The 25776-nt window shown below is 42.5% G+C and overlaps 1 protein-coding gene across 1 annotated transcript in view; it reads left to right on the top strand.

Moving 5' to 3' along the window:
- The first annotated feature begins 14608 nt into the window (after positions 1-14608).
- Positions 14609-25776, top strand: part of KDM5A (lysine demethylase 5A) — a 93263-nt gene continuing 82095 nt past the window's right edge. The window contains exons 1-3 of the mRNA XM_010376005.2: positions 14609-14982; positions 18021-18098; positions 19797-19919. Coding sequence (XP_010374307.1) covers positions 14818-14982; positions 18021-18098; positions 19797-19919 — 366 coding nt within the window. The 5' untranslated portion in view covers positions 14609-14817. The remainder of the gene's footprint in view (positions 14983-18020; positions 18099-19796; positions 19920-25776) is intronic.

Raw genomic sequence — 25776 nt, 5'->3', positions numbered from 1 at the left:
ACGTGTCTCTGCACCACACTTGTTAATTTTCACAGTATTTCAAACTTTTTCATAATTATTGTATGGGTTATGCTGATCTGTTATCTTTTATATTACTATTGTAATTGTTTAGGGGCACCATGAACTATGCCCATATAAGATGACAAACATAATTAATAAATGTTGTGGATGTTTTGACTGCTCCACAGATCAGCAGTCTCCCTGCCTTTCTCCCTCTCTTCTTGCCTTCTTATTCCTATGATATAACAATATTGAAATTAGACCAATTAACAACCCTACAGTGGGGGTTCAAGCGAAAGGAAGAGTCACACATCTATTACTTTAAATAAAAAACTGAAAACGATCAAGCTCAGTGAAGAAGGCATGTTGAAAGCCGAGACAGGATGAAAGCCAGTCTTCTTGCACCAAAGTTAGCCAAGTTGTGCGTGCCAAGGAAAAGTTTTTGAAGGAAATTAAAAGTGCTGCTCCAGTAAACACACAAATGATAAGAAAGTGAAACAGATATTGCTGATATCAACAAAGTCTGAGTGGTCTGAACAGAAGATCAAACCAGTCACAACATTCCCTCACGCCAAAGCCTAACCTGGAGCAAAGTCCTAACTCTTCGATAAAATGAAGGCTGAGACAGGTGAGGAGGCTGCAGAAGAAAAGGTGGAAGCTAGCGGAGGCTGGTTCGCGAGGTTTAAGGAAAGGAGCTATTTGCGGCCGGGCGCGGTGGTTCACACCTGTAATCTCAGCACTTTGGGAGGCCGAGGCAGGTGGATCACGAGGTCAGGAGATCGAGACCATCCTGGCTAACACAGTGAAACCCCGTGTCTACTAAAAATACAAAAAATTAGCTGGGCGTGGTGGCGGGTGCCTGTAGTCCCAGCTACTTGGGAGGCTGAGGCAGGAGAATGGTGTGAACCTGGGAGACAGAACTTACAGTGAGCCAAGATCACACCACTGCAGTCCAGCCTGGGTGACAGAGTGAGACTCCATCTCAAAAAAACAAACAAACAAACAAACAAAAAAAAAAAACAAAAAAAAGGAGCTATTTGCATTACTTAAAAGTGCAAGGTGAAGCAGCAAGTGCTGGTGTAGATGCTGCAGCAAGTTATTCGGAGAGCTAACTAAGGTAACTGGTTAAGGTGACTGCATTAAACTACAGACTTTCAATGTATCTGAACCAGCCTTTTATTGGAAGAACATGCCAGCTAGTACTTTCGTAGCTAGAGAGAAGTCAATGCCTGGCTTCACAGCTTCTAAGAACAGACCGATTCTCATGTTAGGGGCTAATGCAACTGTTGACTTTAAGTTGAAGCCAGTGCTCATTTACATCCCTAAAATCCTAGAACTTTTAAGAATTATGCTAGATATAGTCTGCCTGTGCTGTATAAATGGAACAAAAAAAGCTGGATGACAACATATATGTTTGTAGCACGGGTAACTGAATATTTTAAGTCCACCATTTTATTTATGTTTTATTTTAAGTCCTACAGCTCAGGAAAAAAAGGATTTCTTTCAAAATATTACTTCTCACTCACAATGCAACTGGTCACCCAAGAGCTCTGGTGGAGGTGTGCAAACAGATGAATATTGCATTCATGCTTGCAAACACAACAGACATTCTGCAGCTCATGGATCAAGGAGTCATTTTTGACTTTCAGGTCTTATTAAGAAATATATTTCAGGCTGGGCGCGGTGGCTCATGCCTGTAATCCCAGCACTTTGGGAGGCCAAGGCGGGCAGATCACCTGAGGTCGGGAGTTTGAGACCAACCTGACCAACATGGAGAAACCCCGTGTCTACTAAAAATACAAAATTAGCCAGGCGTGGTGGCACATGCCTGTAATCCCAGCTACTTGGGAGCTGAGGCAGGAGAATCACTTGAACCTGGGAGTCGGAGGTTGCAGTGAACTGAGATCGTGCCATTGCACTCCAGCCTGGGCAACAAGAGCGAAACTCCATCTCAAAAAAAAAAAAAAAAGAAAGAAAAGAAAAGAAATATATTTCAGAAGGCTATAGCTGCCAGAGATAGTGATTTCTTTGATGGATCTGGGCAAAGTAAATTGAAAACCTTCTGGAAAGGACTCACCACCATTCTGGATGTCCTTAAGATCATTTGTGACTTGGCCTGGTGAGGTGACTCACACCTGTAAACCCAGCACTTTGGAAGGCCAACGTGGGTGGATCACTTAAACTCAGGAGTGCATGACAAGCCTGGGCAACATGGAAAACCTTGTCTCTACAGAAAAATACAAAAACTAGCCAGGTGTGCTGGCATGCACCTGGCTACTTGGGAGGCTGAGGTGGGAAGACTGCCTGAGCCTGGGAGACCGAGGTTGCAGTGAGCTGAAATTGTGCCACTGCAGTCTAGCCTGGGTGACAGAGCAAGACCATGTCTCAAAAAAAAAAAAAAAAAAAAAAAAGTAAAAATATATTTAATGAAAAATTTTTAAAAAGAACATTTGTGACTTATGGGAGGAGGTCAGAATATCAATAATAAGAGGAGTTTGGGCCGGGCGCGGTGGCTCAAGCCTGTAATCCCAGCACTTTGGGAGGCCGAGACGGGCGGATCACGAGGTCAGGAGATCGAGACCATCCTGGCTAATACGGTGAAACCCCGTCTCTACTAAAAAAAATACAAAAAACTAGCCGGGCGCGGTGGCGGGCGCCTGTAGTCCCAGCTACTCGGGAGGCTGAGGCAGGAGAATGGCGGGAACCCGGGAGGCGGAGCTTGCAGTGAGCTGAGATCTGGCCACTGCACTCCAGCCTGGGCGACAGAGCGAGACTCCGTCTCAAAAAAAAAAAAAAAAGAGGAGTTTGGAAGAAGTGAATTCCAGTCCTCTTGGATGTCTTTGAGGGGGTTAAAGACTTCATGGAGGAAATAACTGCAGATGCTGTGGAAGTAGCAAGAGAACTAGAATTAGAAGTGGAGCCTCGGGAGGCTGAGGCAGGAGAATCGCCTGAACCCGGGAGGCGGAGGTTGCAGTGAGCCAAGGTTGCACCACTGCAGTCCAGCCTAGGCAACAGAGCAAGATTCCATCTCAAAAAAAAAAAAAAAAAAAAAAAAAAAAAAAATGTGGAGCCTGAGGATGCGACTGAATTGCTGCAATCTCGTGATGAAACTATGGATGAAGAGTTGCTTCTTAGGAATGAGCAAAGAAAGTGGTTTCCTGAGATGGAATCTACTCCTGGTGAAGATGCTGTGAACACCGCTGAAATGACAAAAAAGGATTTAGAATATTACATAAACTTAGTTGATAAAGCAGTGCAGGGTTGAGAGGATTGACTTCAACTTTGAAAGAAGTTCTACTGTGGGTAAAATGCTATCAAATAGCATTGCATGCGACAGAGAAATCTTTCATGAAAGGGAGAATCAATCAATATCATGAAAGGAAGAATGAAAACAACTTCACTGTTGTCTTATTTTAAGAAATTGCCGCGGCCACCCCAGCCTTTAGCAATCAGCACCATGAGCAGTCAGCAGCCCTCAACATCAAGGCTAGACTTTCCATCAGTGAAAATATTATGACTTGGCTTAGATGATCATTAGCATTTTTAGCAATAAAGTATTTTAAGGCCAGTCGCGGTGGCTCATGCCTGTAATCCCACTTTGGGAGGCTGAGACAGGCAGATCACGAGGTCAGAAGATGGAGACCATCCTGGCTAAGACAGTGAAACCCCGTCTCTATTAAAAATACAAAAAATTGGCCGGGCGCGGTGGCTCAAGCCTGTAATCCCAGCACTTTGGGAGGCCGAGATGGGCAGATCACGATGTCAAGAGATCGAGACCATCCTGGCGAACACGGTGAAACCCCGTCTCTACTAAAAAATACAAAAAACTAGCCGGGCGAGGTGGCGGCGCCTGTAGTCCCAGCTACTCGGGAGGCTGAGGCAGGAGAATGGCGTGAACCCGGGAGGCGGAGCTTGCAGTGAGCTGAGATCCCGCCACTGCACTCCAGCCTGGGCGGCAGAGCGAGACTCCGTCTCAAAAAAAAAAAAAAAAATACAAAAAATTAGCCGGGTGTGGTGGCGTGCGCCTGTAATCCCAGCTACTCGGGAGGCTGAGGCAGGAGAATCGCTTGAACCCAGGAGGCAGAGGTTGCAGTGAGCCGAGATCGCACCACTGCACTCTAGCCCGGGTGACAGAGTAAGACTCCATCTCAAAAAAAAAAAAAAAAAAAAAAAAAAGTATTTTAAATTAAGGCATGTACATTTTTTAAAGAAATAATGCAAACTAGAAATAATGCACTAGACTACAGTATAGTGTAAACACAAAGCTTTTTTAATGCACTGGGAAACCAAAAATTTCGAACAATTTGCTTTATGGTGATATTCACTTTATTATGGTGATCTGGAACTGAACCTGCAATGTCTCCAAGATATGCCTGTACTCCCAAACCTGCTTTTTTCCCCTTGTGATTTTCTCTGTTAATGACATTAAGATCTTCCCAAACATCTTGGCTCAGTATCTTTGTCTATTTCCTTTCTTTTGGCCCCTGCAATTTGTTAAAAAATCAAGTCATGGTGATCCTGTCTTCATATATATCCTCCTATTTATTTCCACTCTGTGTCTTATTACCTTTCACTTGGACTATTACAATAGGCTTCTAACTGGGTATTCTTGCCGCCAATCCATTCTATAAAAGCTGATTTTTGTCCAGGCTGGTCTCAAACTCCTGACCTCGTGATCCACCTGCCTCCACCTCCCGAAGTGCTGGGATTACAGGCATGAGCCCTGTCTCTATTAAAAATACAAAAATTAGCTGGGCGTGGTGGCACATGCCTGTAATCCCAGCTACTCGGGAGGCTGAGGCAGGAGAATTGCTTGAACTCGGGAAGTGGAGGTTGCAGTGAACTGAGATCACACCATTGCACTCCAGCCTGGGTGACAGAGGGAGACTCTGTCTCCAGAAAAATAAAGTGATTTTTTTTTTTTTAAAGCACAATTTCGGATATGTCACACTCCTGCTTATAAACCTTCGATGACTTCCCATAGACTAGAGAATGAAGTTCAGATGGTAATATGGTATTCAAAGACTGCAACTCTCTGACCCCATTTGTCTCTATTTAAAGAAATTGATAGGCCGGGTGCGGTGGCTGGAGCCTGCGGTCCCAGCACTTTGGGAGGCCAAGACAGGTGGATCACGAGGTCAGGAGATCGAGACCATCCTGGCTAACACGGTGAAACCCCGTCTCTACTAAAAAATACAAAAAACTAGCCGGGCGAGGTGGCGGGCGCCTGTAGTTCCAGCTACTCGGGAGGCTGAGGCAGGAGAATGGCGTAAACCCGGGAGGCGGAGCTTGCAGTGAGCTGAGATCCGGCCACTGCACTCCAGCCTGGGCGGCAGAGCCAGACTCCGTCTCAAAAAAAAAGAAATTGATGGTCATCTCCTGAACACAGGATGCACTTTCCAGCTTCAGCTTCAGTTCACACTCTTCCTTTTATCTGGATTGGCCCTTTCAATGAGTCTTCACTCAAAATTCTTACAAGGGCCAACTCAAATACTACCACTTTTGTAAAATCTTGACTATCTCCCTAATTGGAAATACAGTTGTCCCTTGCTCAGCATCTGCTAGGAATTCGTGCCAGGAAATTCCTGGGTACCAAAAGGCATAGATGCTCAAGTCCCTTACATAAATGGCACACTATTTGCATATGACCTATGCACACCCTCTCATATACTTTAGAACATCTATAGATTACTTCTAATACCTAATACAATGTAAATAGTTGTTTTTCTTCTCTCTCCTTTTTTTTCGAGAGGGAGTCTTGCTCTGTCCCCCAGGCTGGAGTGCAGTGGCACAATCTCAGCTCACTGCAACCTCCGCCTCCCAGGTTCAAGTGATTCACCTGGCTCAGCCTCCCAAGTAGCTGGGGTTACAGACGCCCGCCACCACACCTGGCTAATTTTTGTGTTTTTAGTAGAGACAGGGTTTCACCATGTTGGCCAGGCTGGTCTTGAACTCCTGACTTCAGGTATTCTGCCCACCTCGGCCTCCCAAAGTGCTGGGATTATAGACGTGAGCCACCCCGCCTGGCCAGTGTATTGATTTTTTAAAATTTCAAAATGTATTTAAGTTCATTTATTTATTTATTTTTATTTTTTAGAGACAAGGTCTTGCAACGTTGCTCAGACTGGACTCAAACCCCGAGCTCAAGCAATCCTCCTGACTCAATTTCCTGAGTAGCTGGGATTATAGATGCATGCCACTGCACTTGATTTACTGTATTGTTTTGTTTCATTTATTTACTTATTTATTTAGAGATGGCATCTCACTCTGTTGCCCAGGCTGGAGTGCAGTAGTGTGATCTCGGCCCACTGCAACCTCTGCCTCCTGGGTTCAAGCGATTCTCTTGCCTTAGCCTCCCAAGTAGCTGGGACTACAGGCATGAACCACCATGCCCAGTCAATTTTTGTATTTTAGTAGAGACGGGACTTCACCATGTTGGCCACTCTGGTGTCGAACTCCTGACCTCAAATGATCTACCCACCTCGGCCTCCTAAAGTTCTGGGATTACAGGCATGAGCCACCATACTCAGCCTATGCTGTTTTCTAATCTGTATTATTTTTATTTTTTAATGATTATTTTTTTCTTTTTCCAAATATTTTCTGTAGTCGGTTGGGTTCGTGGATATGGACTCTCTAGATGAAGAGCCCTCGGATATGGAAGGCCAGCTGTAATCCCTTCTGACTGGATATTCATCTAGCAATTTGGCCTTTCATTTTTAGGAAGTAGCCGCTATTCAAATGTCACCAATCTGGTTGGGTGCAGTGGCTCATGCCTGTAATTCCAGCACTTCGGGAGGCCAAGGCAGTGGGATTGCTTGAGCTTAGACGTTTGAAACCAACCTGGGAAATACAGGCAGACCCTATCTCTATAGAAAATAGAAAAAAAAAAAAAAATCACTCAGGCGTGGTGGCACACACCTGTAGTCCTAGCTACTCAAGAGACCGAAGCGGGAGGATTTCTTGAGACCAGAAGTTTGAGGTCACAGTGAGCCAAGGTGGTGCCATTGCACTCCAACCTAGGTGACAGAATGAAACCCTGTCTCAGAAAACTAAAAACAAAAACCAAATGTGACCAATCTGTGAGCCCTTTGAGGATCACCCAATCCCCCTTACTTTCTCTTCTTTAGAAAAGATCTTATCATCACCTAAAATAGTATCTGTTTCTTAGCTTTTACTTATTCTTTTGTCTTCCCTTTCCACTAGAATGTAAGTTCTATGAGAGCCGATACTTTGTCTTTCTTTGTTGTCATATATCCAGCATCGGGAAGAGTGTCGGGCACACAGAGATGTGGAATACATGTTGAATGCAGGTATAACGCGCCTCCCTGCAGGTGTGCTGCCTCCCCCCATTAGATTGCTCTTCTTCCATTCTATATCTAAATTAATGCATCATCATTCATTCCAATGCCAAGGAGTCATTCTCCCATCCGCCACTCTCTCGCAATCACACAACATCAAATTGTTCGTTTTTAAAAATCGCGCTGGTGGCAAAGGATCAAATAAGAACAATGCTTGAAGGTCATTGGAAGGCCACAGTGGAAATTCATATGAGGGAAAGGACCAAAACTGGAACAGCATGGACCATGGTAATACTAAGATGCTATTTGCCATTTTCACTGTTGACATGAGAATGGATGGTACAAAAGCAACAGTGGGTAAAATGCTGGTCCCTTAGCATGAATCATGGCAGTGACACCAAACCATATCTTCATTATGTATACTCACTGGGGAAAGCCAGTTGCATTTCAGAATGCCCTTGATAAAGGAGTAAAAATTATTAATTGTAATAAATCTCGACCTTTAAATATGTCTTTTGTCTGTGTGATGAAGTAAGAAGTACAACATAACACACTCAGTTGCATACAGAGGGTTTTCTCGAGGAAATAATACCAGCTCAGCTAGTCACTTTTTTCATAGAACAGTAGAAGGACTAACAGACAAACTATGGTTGTTCAGACTTAGATACGGCAGATCTTTTCTTGAAAATGAACAAAGTGAGTCAATCTCTTCAATGAAAACAACTAATGGTATTTGTTGGCAATAAAGAAATGTGAGCTTTCGGCCGGGCGCGGTGGCTCACGCCTGTAATCCCAGCACTTTGGGAGGCCGAGACGGGCGGATCACGAGGTCAGGAGATCGAGACCATCCTGGCCAACATGGTGAAACCCCGTCCCTACTAAAAATACAAAAAACTAGCCGGGTGAGGTGGCGGGCGCCTGTAGTCCCAGCTACCCGGGAGGCTGAGGCAGGAGAATGGCGTGAACCCGGGAGGCGGAGCTTGCAGTGAGCTGAGATCCGGCCACTGCACTCCAGCCTGGACGACAGAGCGAGACTCCATCTCAAAAAAAAAAAAAAAAAAAAAAAAGAAATGTGAGCTTTCAGGTGGAAATTATGATTTTGGGAAACTTGTTTCTGTCGTCATGAGTTTGACAGCTTCCCAATTGCCTGATAAATTGATGGTGATATTTTTGTAAATTGTTTTGATATTATATAATAGTATGTGTCAACATTGGAAGAGCTGTATAACTCAGTGAACCAGTATTTTCTAAATGACCAATGCATGATGTTACAACAGCATGACTGGGTAAAAATGTCCATTCAAGGACAAGATTGGCTGGGCGCAGTGGCTCACGCCTGTAATCCCAGCACATTGGGAGGCCGAGGCAGGTGGATCACCTGAGGCCAGGAATTCGAGACCAGCCTGGCCAAAATGGCAAAACGCCGTGTCTACTAAAAATACAAAGATTAGCTGGGCATGGTGGCGGGCGCCTGTAATCCCAGCTACTCAGGAGGCTGAGGCAGGAGAATCGCTTGAACCCAGGAGGCGGAGGTTGCAATGAGCCAAGATCGCACCACTGCACTCCAGCCTGGGGGACAGGGCAAGACTCTGTCTCAAAAAAAAAAAAAAAAAAAAAGAAAAGAAAAAAAGGACAAGATTGACTACCATTTTAATGTGACAGAGTACAAAAAGTTAACTGATAAAGTTTTAGATTCCAAATTGTTAGCCTTTAAGAAATTACAGTTATCTGAGAAGGTTATTAAAATGCTTCTCCCCACTGTGCATGGTGGCTCATGCCTGTAATTGCAGCACTTTGGGAGGCCGAGATGGGAGGATCCCTGAGCCCAGGAGTTTGAGATCAGTATGGGCAACATAGCAAGACCCCATGTCTACAAAAAAATTTTTTTTAATTAGCTGGGCATAATGATGCACCTGTGGTCCTAGCTACTTGGAAGGCTGAGGCAGGAGGATTGCCTGAGCCCAAGAGTTGGAATAAGCTGGGATTGTGCCACTGCACTCCAACTGGGTAACAGAGTGATACCCTGTGTCTAAAAAAATAAAAAATAAAAATTAATAAAATGCTCTTCCTTTCCCAACCACATATTTGTGTGGTGCTGGTTTTTCTTCATATATTCCAACAAAAAGAACATATTGTAACAGGTTGAATGCAGAAACAGATATGAGAATGCAGCTCAATCCTGCTAAGCCAAATGTTAAACAAAGGTATAAAAAATGTAAACCAATGCCGCTCTTCTCACGAAATTTTTTGTTTTGGAAAATATAGTTATTATTTTTAAAATGTATAAATATAAAAGTTTTATATTTAAATGAATAAAATATTTTAAACATCTTAGGTTTAATTTCTAATATAGTAAACATCAACATATATTATGCGTATAAACAAGAACTTTGGGGGTTCTCAGTAATTTTTTTTTTTTTTTGAGACAGAGTCTTACTCTGTTACCAGGCTGGAGTACAGTGGCGCCATCTCGGCTCACTGCAACCTCTGCCTCCCAGGTTCAAGCGATTCTCCTGCCTTAGCCTCCTGAGTGGCTGGGATTGCAGGTGCCCACCACTACGCACAGCTAATTTTTGCATTTTTAGTAGACATGCGGTTTCTCCATGTTGGCCAGGCTGGTCTTGAACTCCTAACCTCAAGTGATCTTCCCGCCTCAGCCTCCCAAAGTGCTGGGATTACAGGTATGAGTCACTGTGCCTGGCCTCAATAATTTTTAAGAGTGAAGGTGTCCTGAGACCAAAACAATTTGAGAATCACTGGTCAAAATTATTCTTTTTTTTTTTTTTGCGATGGAGTCTCGCTCTGTTACCCAGGTTGGAGTGCAATGGCGCGATCTCGGCTCACTACAAGCTCCGCCTCCCGGGTTCACGCCATTCTCCTGCCTCAGCCTCCCGAGTAGCTGGGACTGCAGGCACCTGCCACCATGACCGGCTAAATTTTTTTGTATTTTTAGTATAGGTGGGGACTGCGTTAGCCAGGATGGTCTCAATCTCCTGACCTTGTGATCCCCACCGCTTTGGCCTCTCAAAGTGCTGGGATTACAGGCGTGAGCCATCGTGCCTGGCCTTGGTGGAAATTATTCTTGAATTAAAAGGACATTTCTTTAAAAATTCAGTAATTTGGCCGGGCGCGGTGGCTCAAGCCTGTAATCCCAGCACTTTGGGAGGCCGAGACCGGCGGATCACGAGGTCAGGAGACCGAGACCATCCTGGCTAACACGGTGAAACCCCGTCTCTACTAAAAAATACAAAAAAGCTAGCCGGGCGAGGTGGCTGGCGCCTGTAGTCCCAGAGCTGAGATCCGGCCACTGCACTCCAGCCTGGTTGACAGAGCGAGACTCCGTCTCAAAAAAAAAAAAAAAAAAAAAAAAAAAAAATTCAGTAATTTTGACTTTTGCCTCTCTGAAACTAACCCTCCCTTAATTAATCTGATTTTGTGAGGTTTTGTTGCATTTTTTAAAAATCCAGGGACCACAGTCTAGCCAAATGATTATCAGATCTAGGTATTCATTTTAGTCTATTTTAACACTCAGGATAATAAATTTCAGATAAATAATACTCTAATATTTTTTTTTTCTGAAAAGTTACTATCAAGGATTGTTTAAACAATGCAAATGATCCTTTTAAACTACAGTTATACTCCATTTTGCCCAGAAACCCAAATACTATTGACTCAGTTTGACCTTGTGTGTGCAGAATGCCCTCATAGAAGCTGATAAAACACAATTTGGATTTTTACAACAGTGATTTTTAAAGGGGTAAGCATGACAGGTGGGAGTGGGGTTCATGTACCCTCCCTGAGGGGAGCATCAGAATGTGAGGCGATTGTAACTGGAGAAGTTTCTTCTGTTCGCACCAGAGATGCTAATGTTTACTGTCCTTCTATTCACTGTCTTCTCTTACAGCCTTCCTGCTGTTGTAAGCAACCACTACGGATTTCTCAGAAGTACTGTGACGAATAAAAATGATTGAGAATCATTACTCTGTACATTTTCTATTCTACTAGAGAGACAGTTTAAAATAAAGTAATAGGTAAGTAAAATCTGAAGAAAATAACAGGAAATAAATAGGACCAATCAAAGCTTTTAAGGATTTGTGCTTATACTGAGGTTCTATCAGGTTCTCACCCTCCATTAATTTGAAAGCAAAACCATTATATTTTAGTTGAATGTTTGAGAAAATGAATTATTTGAGTGGCTTGTTTTATTTGGAATTCCATTATTTCTTTTTCTGAATAATATAGTTTTCCAGATTTAAGTGGTAAAAATCAAAGACTTTGTTGTAATTTTTTTTTTTTTGAGACAGTCTCACTCTTGTCACCTAGGCTGGAGTGCAGCGGTGCAATCTCGACTCACTGCAACTTCCACCTCCTGGGTTGAAGCAATTCTCCTGCCTCAGTCTCCTGAGTAGCTGGGATTACAGGCGCCCGCCACCACACCCGGCTAATTTTTATACATTTTTAATAGAGACAGGGTTTCGTTATGTTGGCCAGGCTGGTGTCAAACTCCTGACCTCAGGTGATCTGCCCACCTTGGCCTTGAAAAGTGCTGGGATTACAGGCCTGAGCCACTGCCCCTGGATGTAAATCATTATAATAATTGTATGGAATTATTATGAACCACAGCTTCCTGTGTCCACACCCCTTTGTAATGTGACATTGTCACTCTTCCCATAAAAAATTGGAGTTTATTTGACCACCTCTTGAACCTGGGATGGTCTTATGACTTGCTTCGACCAACAGAGTATGATGGAGTGATCTTGTACATTTTGGAGTCTACGTTTTAGGTCTTTGCTTCTTAGAATGCTAAGACCACCATGCAATGGAAAAGCTCCATCCACCATAAGAAGATGAGAAGCCATGTGGAGAACTAAGACTTTTCAGCCAATAGCCAGCACCAACTGCCAGACACATGAGTGAGGCCATCTTGAACCCTCCAACCCTAGTGTATTCAGGGTTCTCCAGAGAAACAGAACCAATAGGATGTGTGTGTGCATGTGTGTGTTTATAAAGATATTTATTTTAAGGACTTGGCTCATTTGATTATAGAGCTTTCAAGTCCAAAATCTGCAGGGTGGGTTGGCAGGCTGGAGACCAGGGAAAAGGTGATGCTACAGTTCAAGGCCGAGAGCCATCTACTGTCAAAATCCCTCCTTGCTCACGGAAGGTCAGTCTTTTGTTCTATTCAGGCCTTCAGTAGATTGGATACGGCCTACTCACATTACGGAGGGCAATCTGCGTTATTCAAAGTCCACTGATTTGTTAATCTCATTGCAACATACCCTAACAGAAACAGTAGAATGTTTGACCATGTATCTGGGCACCATGGCCCAGCCAAATTGAACATAAAATTAACCATCATACCAGTCAAGCTGTCAGATGATTCTCACTGCAGGAGTGATCCCAGGTGAGGCCATGAAAACACCAGATTGCTAACCCACAGAATTGCCATTAGTCTTTTTTATTTTCTGCCACTAAGTTTTGAGGTGATTTGTTACACAACAAAGGGTAACTGAAACCGAACTATCTGTGAAAGTGTCTGTGGGTTTAGGCTGAGGGTTATGAGTAAGTGGACATTAACTTTTGTGGATGCTATAATCAAGTGGAGGGATATTGTGTATGTTACATGCTGGTACAGTCTCAAACAAAACGTGGCATACGTAAATGTAGGATGAGGCAACGGCACACAAGGCAAATTGGTTTGTGAATCATTTATTTAGCAGATATTTATTGCACACCTCCTATACACCAACCACTATTCTAGGAGCTGGGAAAACAAGACAGACACTGTCCCTGCCTTTGTGTAACTTACGGTTTGAGGGAAAAAGGCAATTAAATATGCAATTTCAAAAAGTTTGACAAGGAAGTACAAGTTGCTGCTGACCACACCAATTCGTGGGATCAGGAGACGCTATCTGGAAGTGATATTTAATCCTTCATATATATTTAAATAAATATTATTTAATAATTAAATAAATATTAAATAATTATTAAATAATATTTATTTAAATATATATGAAGGAGGAGTTCACAGTTCACAGATCCGCTCAGCTTAATCCTTCATATTTATTTAAATGAAGGATGAGTAGAAACTTAGGAAGGGGATATAATGATACGAATGATTTTGGGTCAGCAGAGTACAAAAATGTTCTCGACAGAGGAAATATGTGTGATGGCTCAGAGGTGAGAAAAATCATGGTGTACTAAAGTCACCACAAAGACTTCTGTAGATCATATGGAGAAGCAGGAGAGATGAAGCTGGAGAGTAAAGCAGCAAATCAGAATTAAAAAAGATGTGTGGAGTTGTTGAGTTTGGAGATGAAAAGTGACAAGATGAATTCTGGATTTTAGACAAAGCAAACCAACTTGAGAATGGAGAGGGATTTGAGAGGAGAAAAGAAATGAGTTGTTGTCAGTAAGACTATTTAAATTAGGATACTGGTAACGAGGATGGAGAGACACAAGATTATACATGGGAAGTGAGAGCAGAAAGCATGAGGATTATTTCTTTTTTTTTTTTTTTTGCTCAGGCAACTGAATAGACGAAGCATTAATGGAAACCAGGAACACTGAAGAAACAGTGAACAATTAAAGTACTTTGAGTTACCAGAGTGAGATGTCCTGTAGGTAGCTAGACAGTACTGGCTGGTAATTCAGAAGAGCTGCTGTGTCCTGTGTAAAAGGAAAAGCAATTCCTGGATGGTGGCTAAAGCCAGCTGGCAGGATTTAGGGGATGGATGGGTTAGACCTGCACTTCTTTTCATGGAGAAGAGGCGGGTATAAAGTGGCAGAGTGAGATTACTGTAAAATATCTGCATTCAAAGGGCTAAAAAAAAAAAAGAGAAATGCTGGAAAGGCTACTTGCTATAAACGCAGCAGGGTAGGTTAAAACAAATCACGAAGCACGGGCGGCCAGGCTGGGGGGCTAATGCCAGCCCTGCGTGTTTTCGAGTGCACTGACACACAAAAGGGAAAGGGACCCTCCTCACCGGAAGCACAACCTCTGCCCTCTGGGGCATTACACATTCCTCCGCGCCGGAAGAACGCGTCGCGCCTCGCCTCGCCCCGTCGGCTTCGCTCTATCTCTACCTCTAGTGAAGGAGAGATTGTGCCCCTCCCCGACCCCCTACCAAGGGCGAGCCGCGTGGAGTCGTTGGACTGGGCAGAACTTTGGCAGGCAAGGAGAGAAAGAGCCACACTGGGCTGCCGGGCAAGAGAAGAAGGAGGAAGGGCCAGATACACAGTCGTCGTGCCGCTGCGGAAGGATTCCGTTTCCTGCAGGGGGCGGAGGGATTTGACAGCACAGTAACTTCCGGAAAAGTCCTGAACCTCCGAGGAAAAGCCTTGCAAGAAACAATAACAAACGGGAGGAGGAAGCGATTCTTGGGTTTCTGTGCTGAACGGTTCTTGTCCGCGAAGATGCGCTTCGGCGCCTGTCAGGAGACGTGAACGGGCTCAGTGGGCTTCAGCCAGCTTTTCTCCACCGGTTCTCCACGGGGACCCCCCCCCCCCGGCCGCTGCAATGGCGGGCGTGGGGCCGGGGGGCTACGCGGCCGAGTTCGTGCCACCCCCAGAGTGCCCCGTCTTTGAGCCGAGCTGGGAGGAGTTCACAGATCCGCTCAGCTTTATCGGCCGCATCCGGCCTTTGGCGGAGAAAACCGGCATCTGCAAAATTCGGCCGCCCAAGGTACCTCGGTCTGTGAAGAGAGAGGGGGAGAAGGAAGAATGGGGGAGTCCATACACTGGGTTTAGCCTTACATTTCTGATCCTTCTCTCCTTTCATATGTACTCTCCTTTATTTTGAGACAACTGGAGCCTGTTTCTGGATGTTTCTGCTTCGGTTTCTTTTGTGGTCTTATGTAGACACATCTGAACGCGAGAAAGTGGCGTCTCTGGGGTCTCTTCCGCCTAGAACTTGGGAACTGATACTTTTGTCTCAGCTGTGGGCCTAAAGCCTTTCGTTAACCAGTATGGTGTGTAATTAAAGTACAGTATTATGACGTGACATATTCTTCCCTCACGTGTCCTCATTATGGTTTGATAGTCGGCTATCTCTTTATTCAAGACCTGATTGGATCAAATATTTGCAGGTCTCATCTCAGGGCTAGGGTTTCTGAAGAGGTAATCTGAGCTCTAATTCCGCCAGATGGTATTATAGACAGAACTCCAGACTAATTATTGCTGCAGTGAGAAAGTCTTACCGGAGAAGGAGGAGCAGCAATAATTCTAAAATTTAGAGGTTTAGGAAGAATTGATCTATAATGGAGGTGGAAGGAAATGTTGAAATCTCTTGACATAGGGAACTCAAGATCAACGATTTTAGAATCACAGTTATTGCAGATAACTAGGTTTGCCTATAAGGTTAATTATAATCTCGCCTTTGAGGTAAGGAAAGTAGATACTAGCCCTTGTGTGGAGGGGATTAATGCCCCAAGAGGTTGAGTGAGATGCTCAAGGTCAAAAGGTGTTTTTCTTTACTCATTAGACCAGTGCTTTTTAAATGATGTTGCTGGACCACTTGCACCTGGGTCAACTGGATGCTTGTTTAAATGCAGATCTCTAGGCTTCTTGTGGAAGTTCTGGAATCTCCTTTTCTAGCAACTAGTCTCAGATGATTCTTCATGTAAGTTGAGGTTTTCGAACCATTGCTTTAGTCATTGCTTCTTGAAGACATTTTGCGTTATGTTTTGTGTAGTATTAGTAATGATAAAATACTAAGCACTGTTAACCAGTGTTGCATTTTAAAAAGCATCTGCCGTCACCACTGACTACCACAGTGATAGGCACCTCAGCAAATTAAAAACTTAAATGACAGCGCGGAGGAGCTAATTTAACACCTATAGATTGTTTGCTTTAATCTTTGAAGCCCTGATAGGTAAATAAAGTCCACCTTTTACCGATGAGACTAATCTGGGTAAGTTAAAACACCAGATGTATGATCTTGGGCAAGTGGCAAAGTATATTTTGAACCTAGATCGGTTTTTCTGATTCTGAAACAGACATAATACTCTATGTTGAATGAGTTTAAGGTTACAGACTATTCATTGCGAGCAGAGGATTAACAAATAATTGCTGTGATGATATGCATTGCCATCCTCCAAAAACTTCCATTTAACCCTTTTTTCTATCATAATTACCTAATATTAACAAATCTTAAGCATTGAAGGTTTTCCTAAGTCATATTTTCATCTACTCTTGAATTTATTAATTAGAAATTCTATTCACGGTTACTTCGATTAAAAAAAGTTTTTTTTACTTATAAAATGTTGAAATAATTCTGTCTCTTTTTATGTCACATTATTGAGAATAAATCTTGTTTACAATCAGAATTTAATATTAGTATTGGCAGATTTCTTTAGTTTCCAGGCCGGAGTGCAGTGGCACGATCATGGCTCACTTCTACCTCCACCTCCCGGGTTTTTTTTTTTTTTTGACTACTCACGTTTTAAGATAGGTTTACTGTTATTCTGTTATTTAGGCCAAATCAAACTATGTTATTTAGACTCCACTTGAAATATGCTATCTAATTTTAGTTATATCACAGTCTGGAAATTGTCCTTGTTCTGTGTGTTTGCTTACTTTTTTTTGTTGTTGAATATTTGGGTTCCCAGATGCCGGGCTTTGAACAAAACTTTTGTGTAACATAAAGTGCTCTATCACATTACACATACAGTAAAAAAGAAAAAGTTTAAATAATTAAGTTATTTTTAAAAGTTTCTTTTTAATTTTTAATTTTACTCTTTTTGGTTTTTTAAATTTTTTGGTGTTTTTTTTTTTGATCTTGGTAAACCCGAATGTTTACTAGACACTGTTTTGTGGTACATGACCTCATTGAATTCCGCTTGAGTAACTTGGGAAGGCATAATTGTGGGAGGTAAACAGTGGGACTGGTTTGAAGAGGATTGCTTCTCTGAGTAATATAGGTTGAGCATCCATCCCTACTTTAAAAATTCCAAATCCGAAATCCTCCCAAATCTGAAACCAAGTTATCCTGAAACATTATTATTCTTTTTCTTTTATAGAGACAGGGTCTCGCTCTGTTGCCTGGGCTGGTCTCAAGCTCCTGGGCTCAAGCGATCCTCCTGCCTCAGTCTCCCAATGTGCTGGGGTTACAGGTGTGAGCTACTGCACCCAGCTTGAATAGATTTTGTTTCATTGTATTAATGGTATGTTATATTTTTTCTGTTAACTACTTAAGTGGAAATAAGTGTAAGGAAATGATTGTTTATTGGTAGCATGTAAATTCACAGTCAGAAATGATGGTGATGCCAGACAACCACAGATTGTTCACACTGGTGGCTGAGCTAGTGACACCTTTCTTTTCTGATGATCCAGTGTACACAAACGTTATACACCAAATTACTAAAAATATTGCATAAAATTACCTTTAGGCTATGTGTATAACTATATGAAACAAACGAATTTTGTATTTAGACTTGGTTTCTCTCTCCAAGATATCTCCTTATGTATATGCAGATATTCCAAAATGTGGAAAAATCTGAAATCCAAAACACTTCTGGTCCCAAGCATTTCAGATGAGGGGTACTCAACCTGTATTAAAATTATTTTATCTAAAAGAATTGCTCATTCTGTCTCTATAATAAAGAAGTCTTATAAGTTAATCTATTAGCACCGTGATTTATGGCAAAACCCCCCTTTAAGGGAATAAATAACTCATTCCTTGCTTAAATACCACTGTTTTTTTAAAAAAAACTTTCTGTTTAGGACTGGCAGCCTCCATTTGCCTGTGAAGTAAAAAGCTTTCGTTTCACTCCAAGAGTCCAGCGCCTGAATGAACTTGAGGTAAGTGTTTTGTCACCATTTCTGCTTCCTGATTCATTCTTTGTGTTAGGGCTGTAGATAGAGAACTTGGAGAAGCTCGTGGACCGCAGCCTGGAGTGTGTGTTAATTGGTATTGAATAGTTACTTGATGTTTGGAGGAAGAGTGTGATTTTTAAAACATTGTGCCAAGTAGTTATGGTTTTTCCATTTAACGGAGATCATGAGAAACTATCTCTAGCCCTGTTTTTCTAGTGGAAATATTCAGTGCTTAGCTTCAGAGACTTAGAGTTCTTAAATTCTGCTTTCTCTCGTGTTTCTTACTCTACTAAAAGTTTTGTTAATCTCCGAAGATTTCTGTCTCCCTTGGTTCTTGGAAAATGGATTTTTAAATTCTGTTTTAAAACCCTAGTTTTCAAAGTTAGTTTTGTTTTGTTTTGGTTTTGGTTTTAATGCAACTTTGCCAGGAGTGTTAATCTGATTTATTAAGATCTGCCTTTAAACATTACTAATGTATCTTAAATTTTCTAAATGGAAGTCTATTTATGTATTAACTGTTTTTCCTGTCTGTGGATTTTCAGAAGGTTCTTCTTTGTGATATGAAAACTTTTAGAGTACAGAAGGAAAATTATTGATAGCAAAGGTTTATTATGTCATTCTGAAGTGTTTTTTCACCCCCAAAATATTTGAGAGTTTAATATATAATTTTTTTTTTTTTTTTTTTTGAGACAGTGTCTCGCTCTGTCACCCAGGCTGGAGTGCAGTGGCACGATCTTGGCTCACTTCTACCTCCACCACCTGGGTTCAAGTGATTCTCCTGCCTCAGCCTCCCTACTAGCTGGGGTTACAACAACCATGCCTGGCTAATTTTTGTATTTTTAGTAGAGATGGAGTTTTGTAATGTTGGCCAGGCTGGTCTGGAACTCCTGACCTCAGGTGATCCGCCCGCCTTGGCCTCCCAAAGTGCTGGGATTACAGGCATGAGCCACCGTGCCTGGCCGCAAATACATATTTTTTCTTTTTAGTCTCTTGTAATTAGATGCTTGATAAAGAATATTAGTATCAGTGAGGTATAGAGTTGATGCACCTAAAGTGTGCATATTACCTGTGGATGAAATGACAGAATGTTAGAGACGAGGAGAATCCGATTTACTGAATTTTCTGATTGGCATAAAGTTAAACCAACTTACAAAAATTGTTTTGGTTGCTAATATGACCACTTTTTACGTAAATCAGAGTGACCTTTTTGCCTGAATAAATGCAGTTTATTAGAAGTCTTTTGCCTCTTTATTATTGGCTAGTTTTACAGGGTTGAAATAAGCAATAATGAAAAGTCTTTGAATTTTTTTAGAGAAATGAATACCTCTATTACAGCAGTCCCAGACCTTTTTGGCACCAAGGACTGGTTTCATTGAAGACAGTTTATCCATGGATGGATGGGGATATGGAGGATGGTTTTGGGATGAAACTGTTCCACCTCAGATCATCAAGCATTAGATTCTCAAAAAGGCGCGCACACCTAAATCCCTCACGTGCAGTTCACAGTGGAGTGGGTGGTAATGCTTGCCTGCTGCCGCTGCTCACTCCTGCTGTGCGGCTGGGTTCCTAACAGACTGCTGATGGGTACCAGTCCATAGCCTGGGGGTTGGGGACCCCTGCTGTATTATACTCATTCATTTCAATCATAACTTAGTTTTTATTTCTGTATTTTAATAATCTTAGGCAATGACCAGAGTGAGACTGGATTTCTTGGATCAACTAGCAAAATTTTGGGAACTTCAAGGATCTACTCTGAAGATCCCTGTGGTAGAGAGAAAAATCCTGGATCTGTATGCTTTGAGCAAGGTGAGGCTAATACTAGCACAGGCTTGTTAATTTAGGAATATCAAATACATTTGGTGGTAAACATTGCTTCCAATGGAGGATTTGTTTGACAATGAAATGCACTAGCCGGGTGTGGTGGCGCATGCCTGTATTCCCAGCTACTCAGGAGGCTGAGGCAGGAGAATTGCTTGAACCCAGGAGGTGGAGGTTGTGGTGAGCCAAGATCACGCCATTGCACTCCAGCCTGGGCAACAAGAGCAAAACTCCGTCTCAAAAAGGACAATGAAATGCCCATTTGAGTAAATGGAAATGAGAGATCTCGAAGTTATCTTTAAAAGTTATTTTATATTTGTTGAGATTAATATGTAATTACCAAATATTAATATTTATCAGGCTCTGTGATATACGGTATGCAAAATAAATTACTCTAGCCTGCTAATATTATCTTGTGCTGAGTGTACAATGTTCTGTATTGAGCTTGTCATCTTTTTTTGTTACTTAATTGAAAATTTGGCCCAGGCACGGTGGCTCATGCCTGTAATCCCAGCACTATAAGAGGTTGAGGTGGGAGGATCACTTGAGCCTAGGAGTAAGATACTAGCCCGGGTAACATGCTGAAACCCTCTCTCTACTAAAAATACAGAAAAGCTAACTGGGCGTGGGTGCACACCTGTAGTCTCAGCCACTCAGGAGGCTAGGGTGGGAGGATCACGAGTCCGAAAAGTCGGGACTGCAGTGAGCTGTGGTTGCACCACTACACTTCAACCTTGGTCACAGGAGTGAGATCCTGTCTCAAAAAAAAAAAAAAAAAAAAAGAGAAAATCTGGCATATTAAAGGGACTCATGTTTCTCAGCATTCTTATGTGTGGTATATATTAGTTTTGTTAATACCTGTATGTAGTGTTAATGGCTAACCGAGGCTATCATTATTCAGTAGGATGAACAACAGCTCAGAAACTTAATGGTGAAGAGTTTAGACAAGTTTTTGCCCAAATTGTGTTAACTTTTTAACATTATATTCCCTAATATGAAAAAAACTGACCTGCAAGCTGAGATTGTAATAACCTTGAAATATGCTTTTTTCCTTTTTTTTTGAGGTGGAGTTTTGCTCTTGTTGTCCAGGCTGGAGCACAATGGCCTGATCTTGGCTCACTGCAAACTCCGCCTCCCAGGGTCAAGCAATTCTCCTTCCTCAGCCTCCTGAGTAGCTGGGATTACAGGCATGTGCCACCACGCCTGGCTAATTTTGTATTTTTTAGTAGAGATGGGATTTCACTATGTTGGTCAGGCTGGTCTCGAACTTCTGACCTCGTGATCCGCCCACCTCGACCTCCCAAAGTGCTGGGATTACAGATGACACACACGAGCCACCACACCTGGCTGAAGTATGTTTTGTTAATACAGTAATACAAATTTATTATTGCTTAATTATCTGAGAAATTTCATACAACTTTTTGTGGCCTTTCATATCTTATAATTTATATACTATTTTGAAATAAAAATTTATTCTTGTTTAAATTGCAGTTACTTTTGGAAGATTTCACTGTTTTTTTTTTTTTTTTTTTTTTTGAGATGGAGTCACTGCCCAGGCTGGAGTGCAGTGGTGCGATCTGGGCTCACTGCAACCTCCACCTCCCGGGTTCCAGTGATTCTCCTGCCTCAGCCTCCTGAAGACCTGGGATTACAGGCATGCGCCACCACACCCGGCTAATTTTGTATTTTTAGTAGAGATAGGATTTCTCCATGTTGGTTAGGCTGGACTCGAACTCCTGACCTCAGGTGATCCACCCGCCTCGGCCTCCCAAAGTGCTGGGATTACATGCATGAGTCACTGTGCCTGGCCAGGAAGATTTCACTTTTGAGGAAAAACGTGAGAATAATTCGTGGTGTGTGGTGGCTAATGCCTATAATCCCAGCACTTTGGGAGGCTGAGGTGGAAGGATTGCTTGAACCTAGGAGTTTGAGACCAGCCTAGGCAACATAGTGAGACTCCCATCTCTACAAAAAATTAAAAAATAAATAATCCTGGCAAGGTGGTGGACTCCTGTAGTCACAGCTAATCAGGAGGCTGAGACAGGAGGATTGCTTGAGTCTGGGAGGTCAAGACTGCAGTGAGCTGTCATCACACCACTGCATTCCAGCCTGGGTGACAGAGCAAGACCCTGTTTCCAAACAAACAGAGTAACCATAGTTAAATTATCTTTTATGATACATTTTAAAATTAGTGTCAGGGCAGAATTCTCTTACAAAAAATTTGGGAAGTATGGTCTTATGCTAAAATACAGCTTGGGACTTTTTTAAATTAGGTAATGATGTTAGTAAGTAAGTACTGTGCCAAGAATTGTCTAGTGTAGTTATATGAAAACATATGGTACTAAAAAACAAATTATACTAAATTTGAGTGGTGGGTTTCTTATAGGGAACTATTAGGATAAAAGTTCATTTTAATAATTTGCTTTTTCGAAATTTTTATTCAGTCAAAACTTACCTACTAAGTTTTGCTGTATGATGCTGTTTAAGATTCTGAATGTGTTTGAGTATAGCATGAATAAAATACAAAAAATTTTCAAAAATTATCTGGGCGCTGTGGCTGATGCCTGTAATCCCAGCACTTTGGAAGACTGAGGTGGATGGATCACCTGAGGTCAGGAGTTTGAGACCAGCCTGGCCAACATGGTGAAAACCTGTCTTGGCTGGTCACAGTGGCTCATGCCTGTAATCCCAGCAATTTGGGAGGCTGAGGTGGGCGGATCACTTGAGGTTGGGAGTTCGAGACCAGCCTCACCAACATGGAGAAACCCCGTCTCTACTAAAGATACAAAATTAGCCGGACGTGGTAGCGCGTTCCTGTGATCTCAGGAGAATCGCTTGAACCCAAGCGGCGGAGGTTGTAATGAGCCGAGATCATGCCATTGCACTCTAGCCTGGGCAACAAGAGCAGCAAAACTCCGTCTCCAAAAAAAAAAAAAAAAAAAGCCTGTCTCTACTAAAAATACAAAAAATTATCCAGGCGTGGTGGTGGCACCTGTAATTCCAGCTGCTCGGGAGGCTCCTCAGGAGGCTGAGGTAGGAGATAGCTTGAAACCGGGAGGCAGAGGTTGCAGTGAGTTGAGATAGTACCACTGCACTCCAGCCTGGGCAACAGGAGCGAAACTCTGTCTCAAAAAATTTTTTTTCAAATATTATTTTATCATTAATAACAATATATATGTTGTGGTACTCTTTAATGAAGCTCTTTCTACTTTTTTTTTTTTTTTTTTAAAGACAGAGTCTTGCTTTGTTGCCCAGACTGGAATGCAGTGGCACAAGCTTGGCTCACTGCAACCTCCACCTCCCAGGTTCAAGCGATTCTTGTGCCTCAGCCTCCTTAGTAGCTGGGACTGGGATTAAAGGTGTGTGCCACCGGCCGGGCACGGTGGCTCAAGCCTGTAATCCCAGCACTTTGGGAGGCCGAGGCGGGCGGATCACGAGGTCAGGAGATCGAGACCATCCTGGCTAACACGGTGAAACCCCGTCTCTACTAAAAAAATACAAAAAACTAGCCGGGTGAGGTGGCGGGGCACCTGTAGTCCCAGCTACTTGGGAGGCTGAGGCAGGAGAATGGCGTAAACGCGGGAGGTGGAGCTTGAAGTGAGCTGAGATCCGGCCACTGCACTCCAGTCCGGGCGACAGAGCGAGACTCCGTCTCAAAAAAAAAAAAAAAAAAAAGTGTGTGCCACCACACCTGGCTAATTTTTGTATTTTTAGTAAAGATGGGGTTTTTACCATGTTGGCCAAGCTGGTCTTGAACTCCTGACCTCAAATGATCTGCCCACCTTGGCCTCCCAAAGTGTAGGGATTATAGGTGTGAGCCACTGTGCCTGGCCAATATTTATCTCTATTTTCATAAATACCCTAAGGAATTTATTAGAGTAAGTGTAGTATGAGTAGTAATCTATTGAATCTATAGTATGAGTAGTAATCTATTGAAACTTTCTCTGTCCGTGATTTTCCATTTAAAAGGTAAACCTTAGGTTTAATCTTAAGATGGTAAGCTAAATTGCATTTTTTTTTGGAGATGGAGTTTCCCTCTGTCACCCAGGCTAGAGGCGCGATCTCAGCTCACTGCAACCTCTCGCTTCCTGGGTTCAAGCGATTCTCCTGACTCAGCCTCAGGAGCAGCTGGGATTACAGGCATGCGCCACCACACCCGGCTAATTTTTGTATTTTTAGTAGAAACAGGGTTTCATCATGTTGGCCAAGCTGGTCACAAACTCCTGATCTCAAGTGATCTGCTATCTTGGCCTCCCAAAATGCTGGGATTACAGGTGTGAGCCACCATGCCCGGCCGCATTTTTCTGATTTTCTAAAGTCGTAGGATTTCAAAATCGGGAAGGGGCTTTTAGAGGTAACCTAGTCTGAATACTTAGTTGTTCACAGTTCTCCTTACAACACTGGTCATCCAGACTGTTTAACTCCATCTTGAGAAACTAATTTCCTTTTAAGGTTCATACTACTAATAAAGTGCACTTTGTTTAAACATTCAGAAAACTTGTTGAAAATATGTTGTGATTAAAGGTTAAGTGTGCTTATCTGAGGGTTTATTGGAGTCTTGTCTTTTGTGGGTTTTTGAAGTCCTCATGGACATCTCTTTCCCCTCACCTGTGAGAATGCTTGCAAAACTGAGATTTAAAGCTAAAGGCAGACAAACTCTGATTTGTGGTTAGTTTTGTTTATAACACTTTGTTCCCTGAATGTCATTGTGAGACTGCTGCTTCTCAGATTAACTTTTTTCTTTTACATTGAGGTGTAGCTTACAGTGTAATGCACACATTTTAAGTGTACAGTTCAATAAATCTTCATATATGTATACACCTGTTTTGTAGCCACCACGTAGATCAAGATATATAACATTTTTATAGCACTCTAGTGGGTTCTTTCATCTCCTTTCCAGTCAGTACTTCTTCACAAAGGTAATTGATTCTGACCGTTATCAGTGGGTGACTATTTATTTCATTAACATGGCGTTTTATTCTACCAAGAGGCTTGGGCTGAAAACTGCACAAAATCCTGAGAGTTCAGGTGTTTTAAGGTTGTTAGGTGTGCCCTTTTTTTAAAAAAAAAAACAGTAATTTTTGGCTGACAGTTTGTTGGCATCTATTGAGTTTTTTTTATAGATACGATTTGAAAATACTATGATAGCTATTGCTTTTTGAAGGGAAGCAGATTTTCAGTCTTCTGAGTCATTAAGTCATCAATGTGTTGGTTTCCTGTTTTGATTCAATCACCTCATCTTTCTCCCTATTATTTTTGATGATAAAAAGTATTACTTGGAATGCCTGTATTTTAATGGACTTCTATATGAATAATTACAGTTTATTTTTTATTTTATTTTAGAGACAGTCTCTCTCTGTCACCCAGGCTGGAGTGCAGTGGCACGATCTTGGTTCATGCCATTCTCCTGCCTCAGCCTCCCATAGCTGGGAGTACAGGCGCCGCCACCATGCCCGGCTAATTTTTTGTATTTTTAGTAGAGACGGGGTTTCACTGTGTTAGCCAGGATGGTCTTGATCTCCTGACCTTGTGATCCGCCCGCCTTGGCCTCCTAAAGTGCTGGGATTACAGGTGTGAGCCACTACGCCCAGCGGAATAATTACAGTTTTTTTTTTTTTTTTTTTTTTTTTTTTGAGACTGAGTCTTGCTCTGTCGCCCGGGCTGGAGTGCAGTGGCCGGATCTCGGCTCACTGCAAGCTCCGCCTCCTGGGTTTACGCCATTCTCCTGCCTCAGCCTCCCGAGTAGCTGGGACTACAGGCGCCCCGCCACCTCGCCCGGCTAGTTTTTTGTATTTTTTAGTAGAGACGGGGTTTCACAGTGTTAGCCAGGATGGTCTCGATCTCC

This window comes from Rhinopithecus roxellana, chromosome 10 (assembly GCF_007565055.1).
Source record: "Rhinopithecus roxellana isolate Shanxi Qingling chromosome 10, ASM756505v1, whole genome shotgun sequence".
In the NCBI taxonomy this organism is placed as follows: domain Eukaryota; kingdom Metazoa; phylum Chordata; class Mammalia; order Primates; family Cercopithecidae; genus Rhinopithecus; species Rhinopithecus roxellana.
This window is presented reverse-complemented; position numbering and strand designations above follow the sequence as displayed.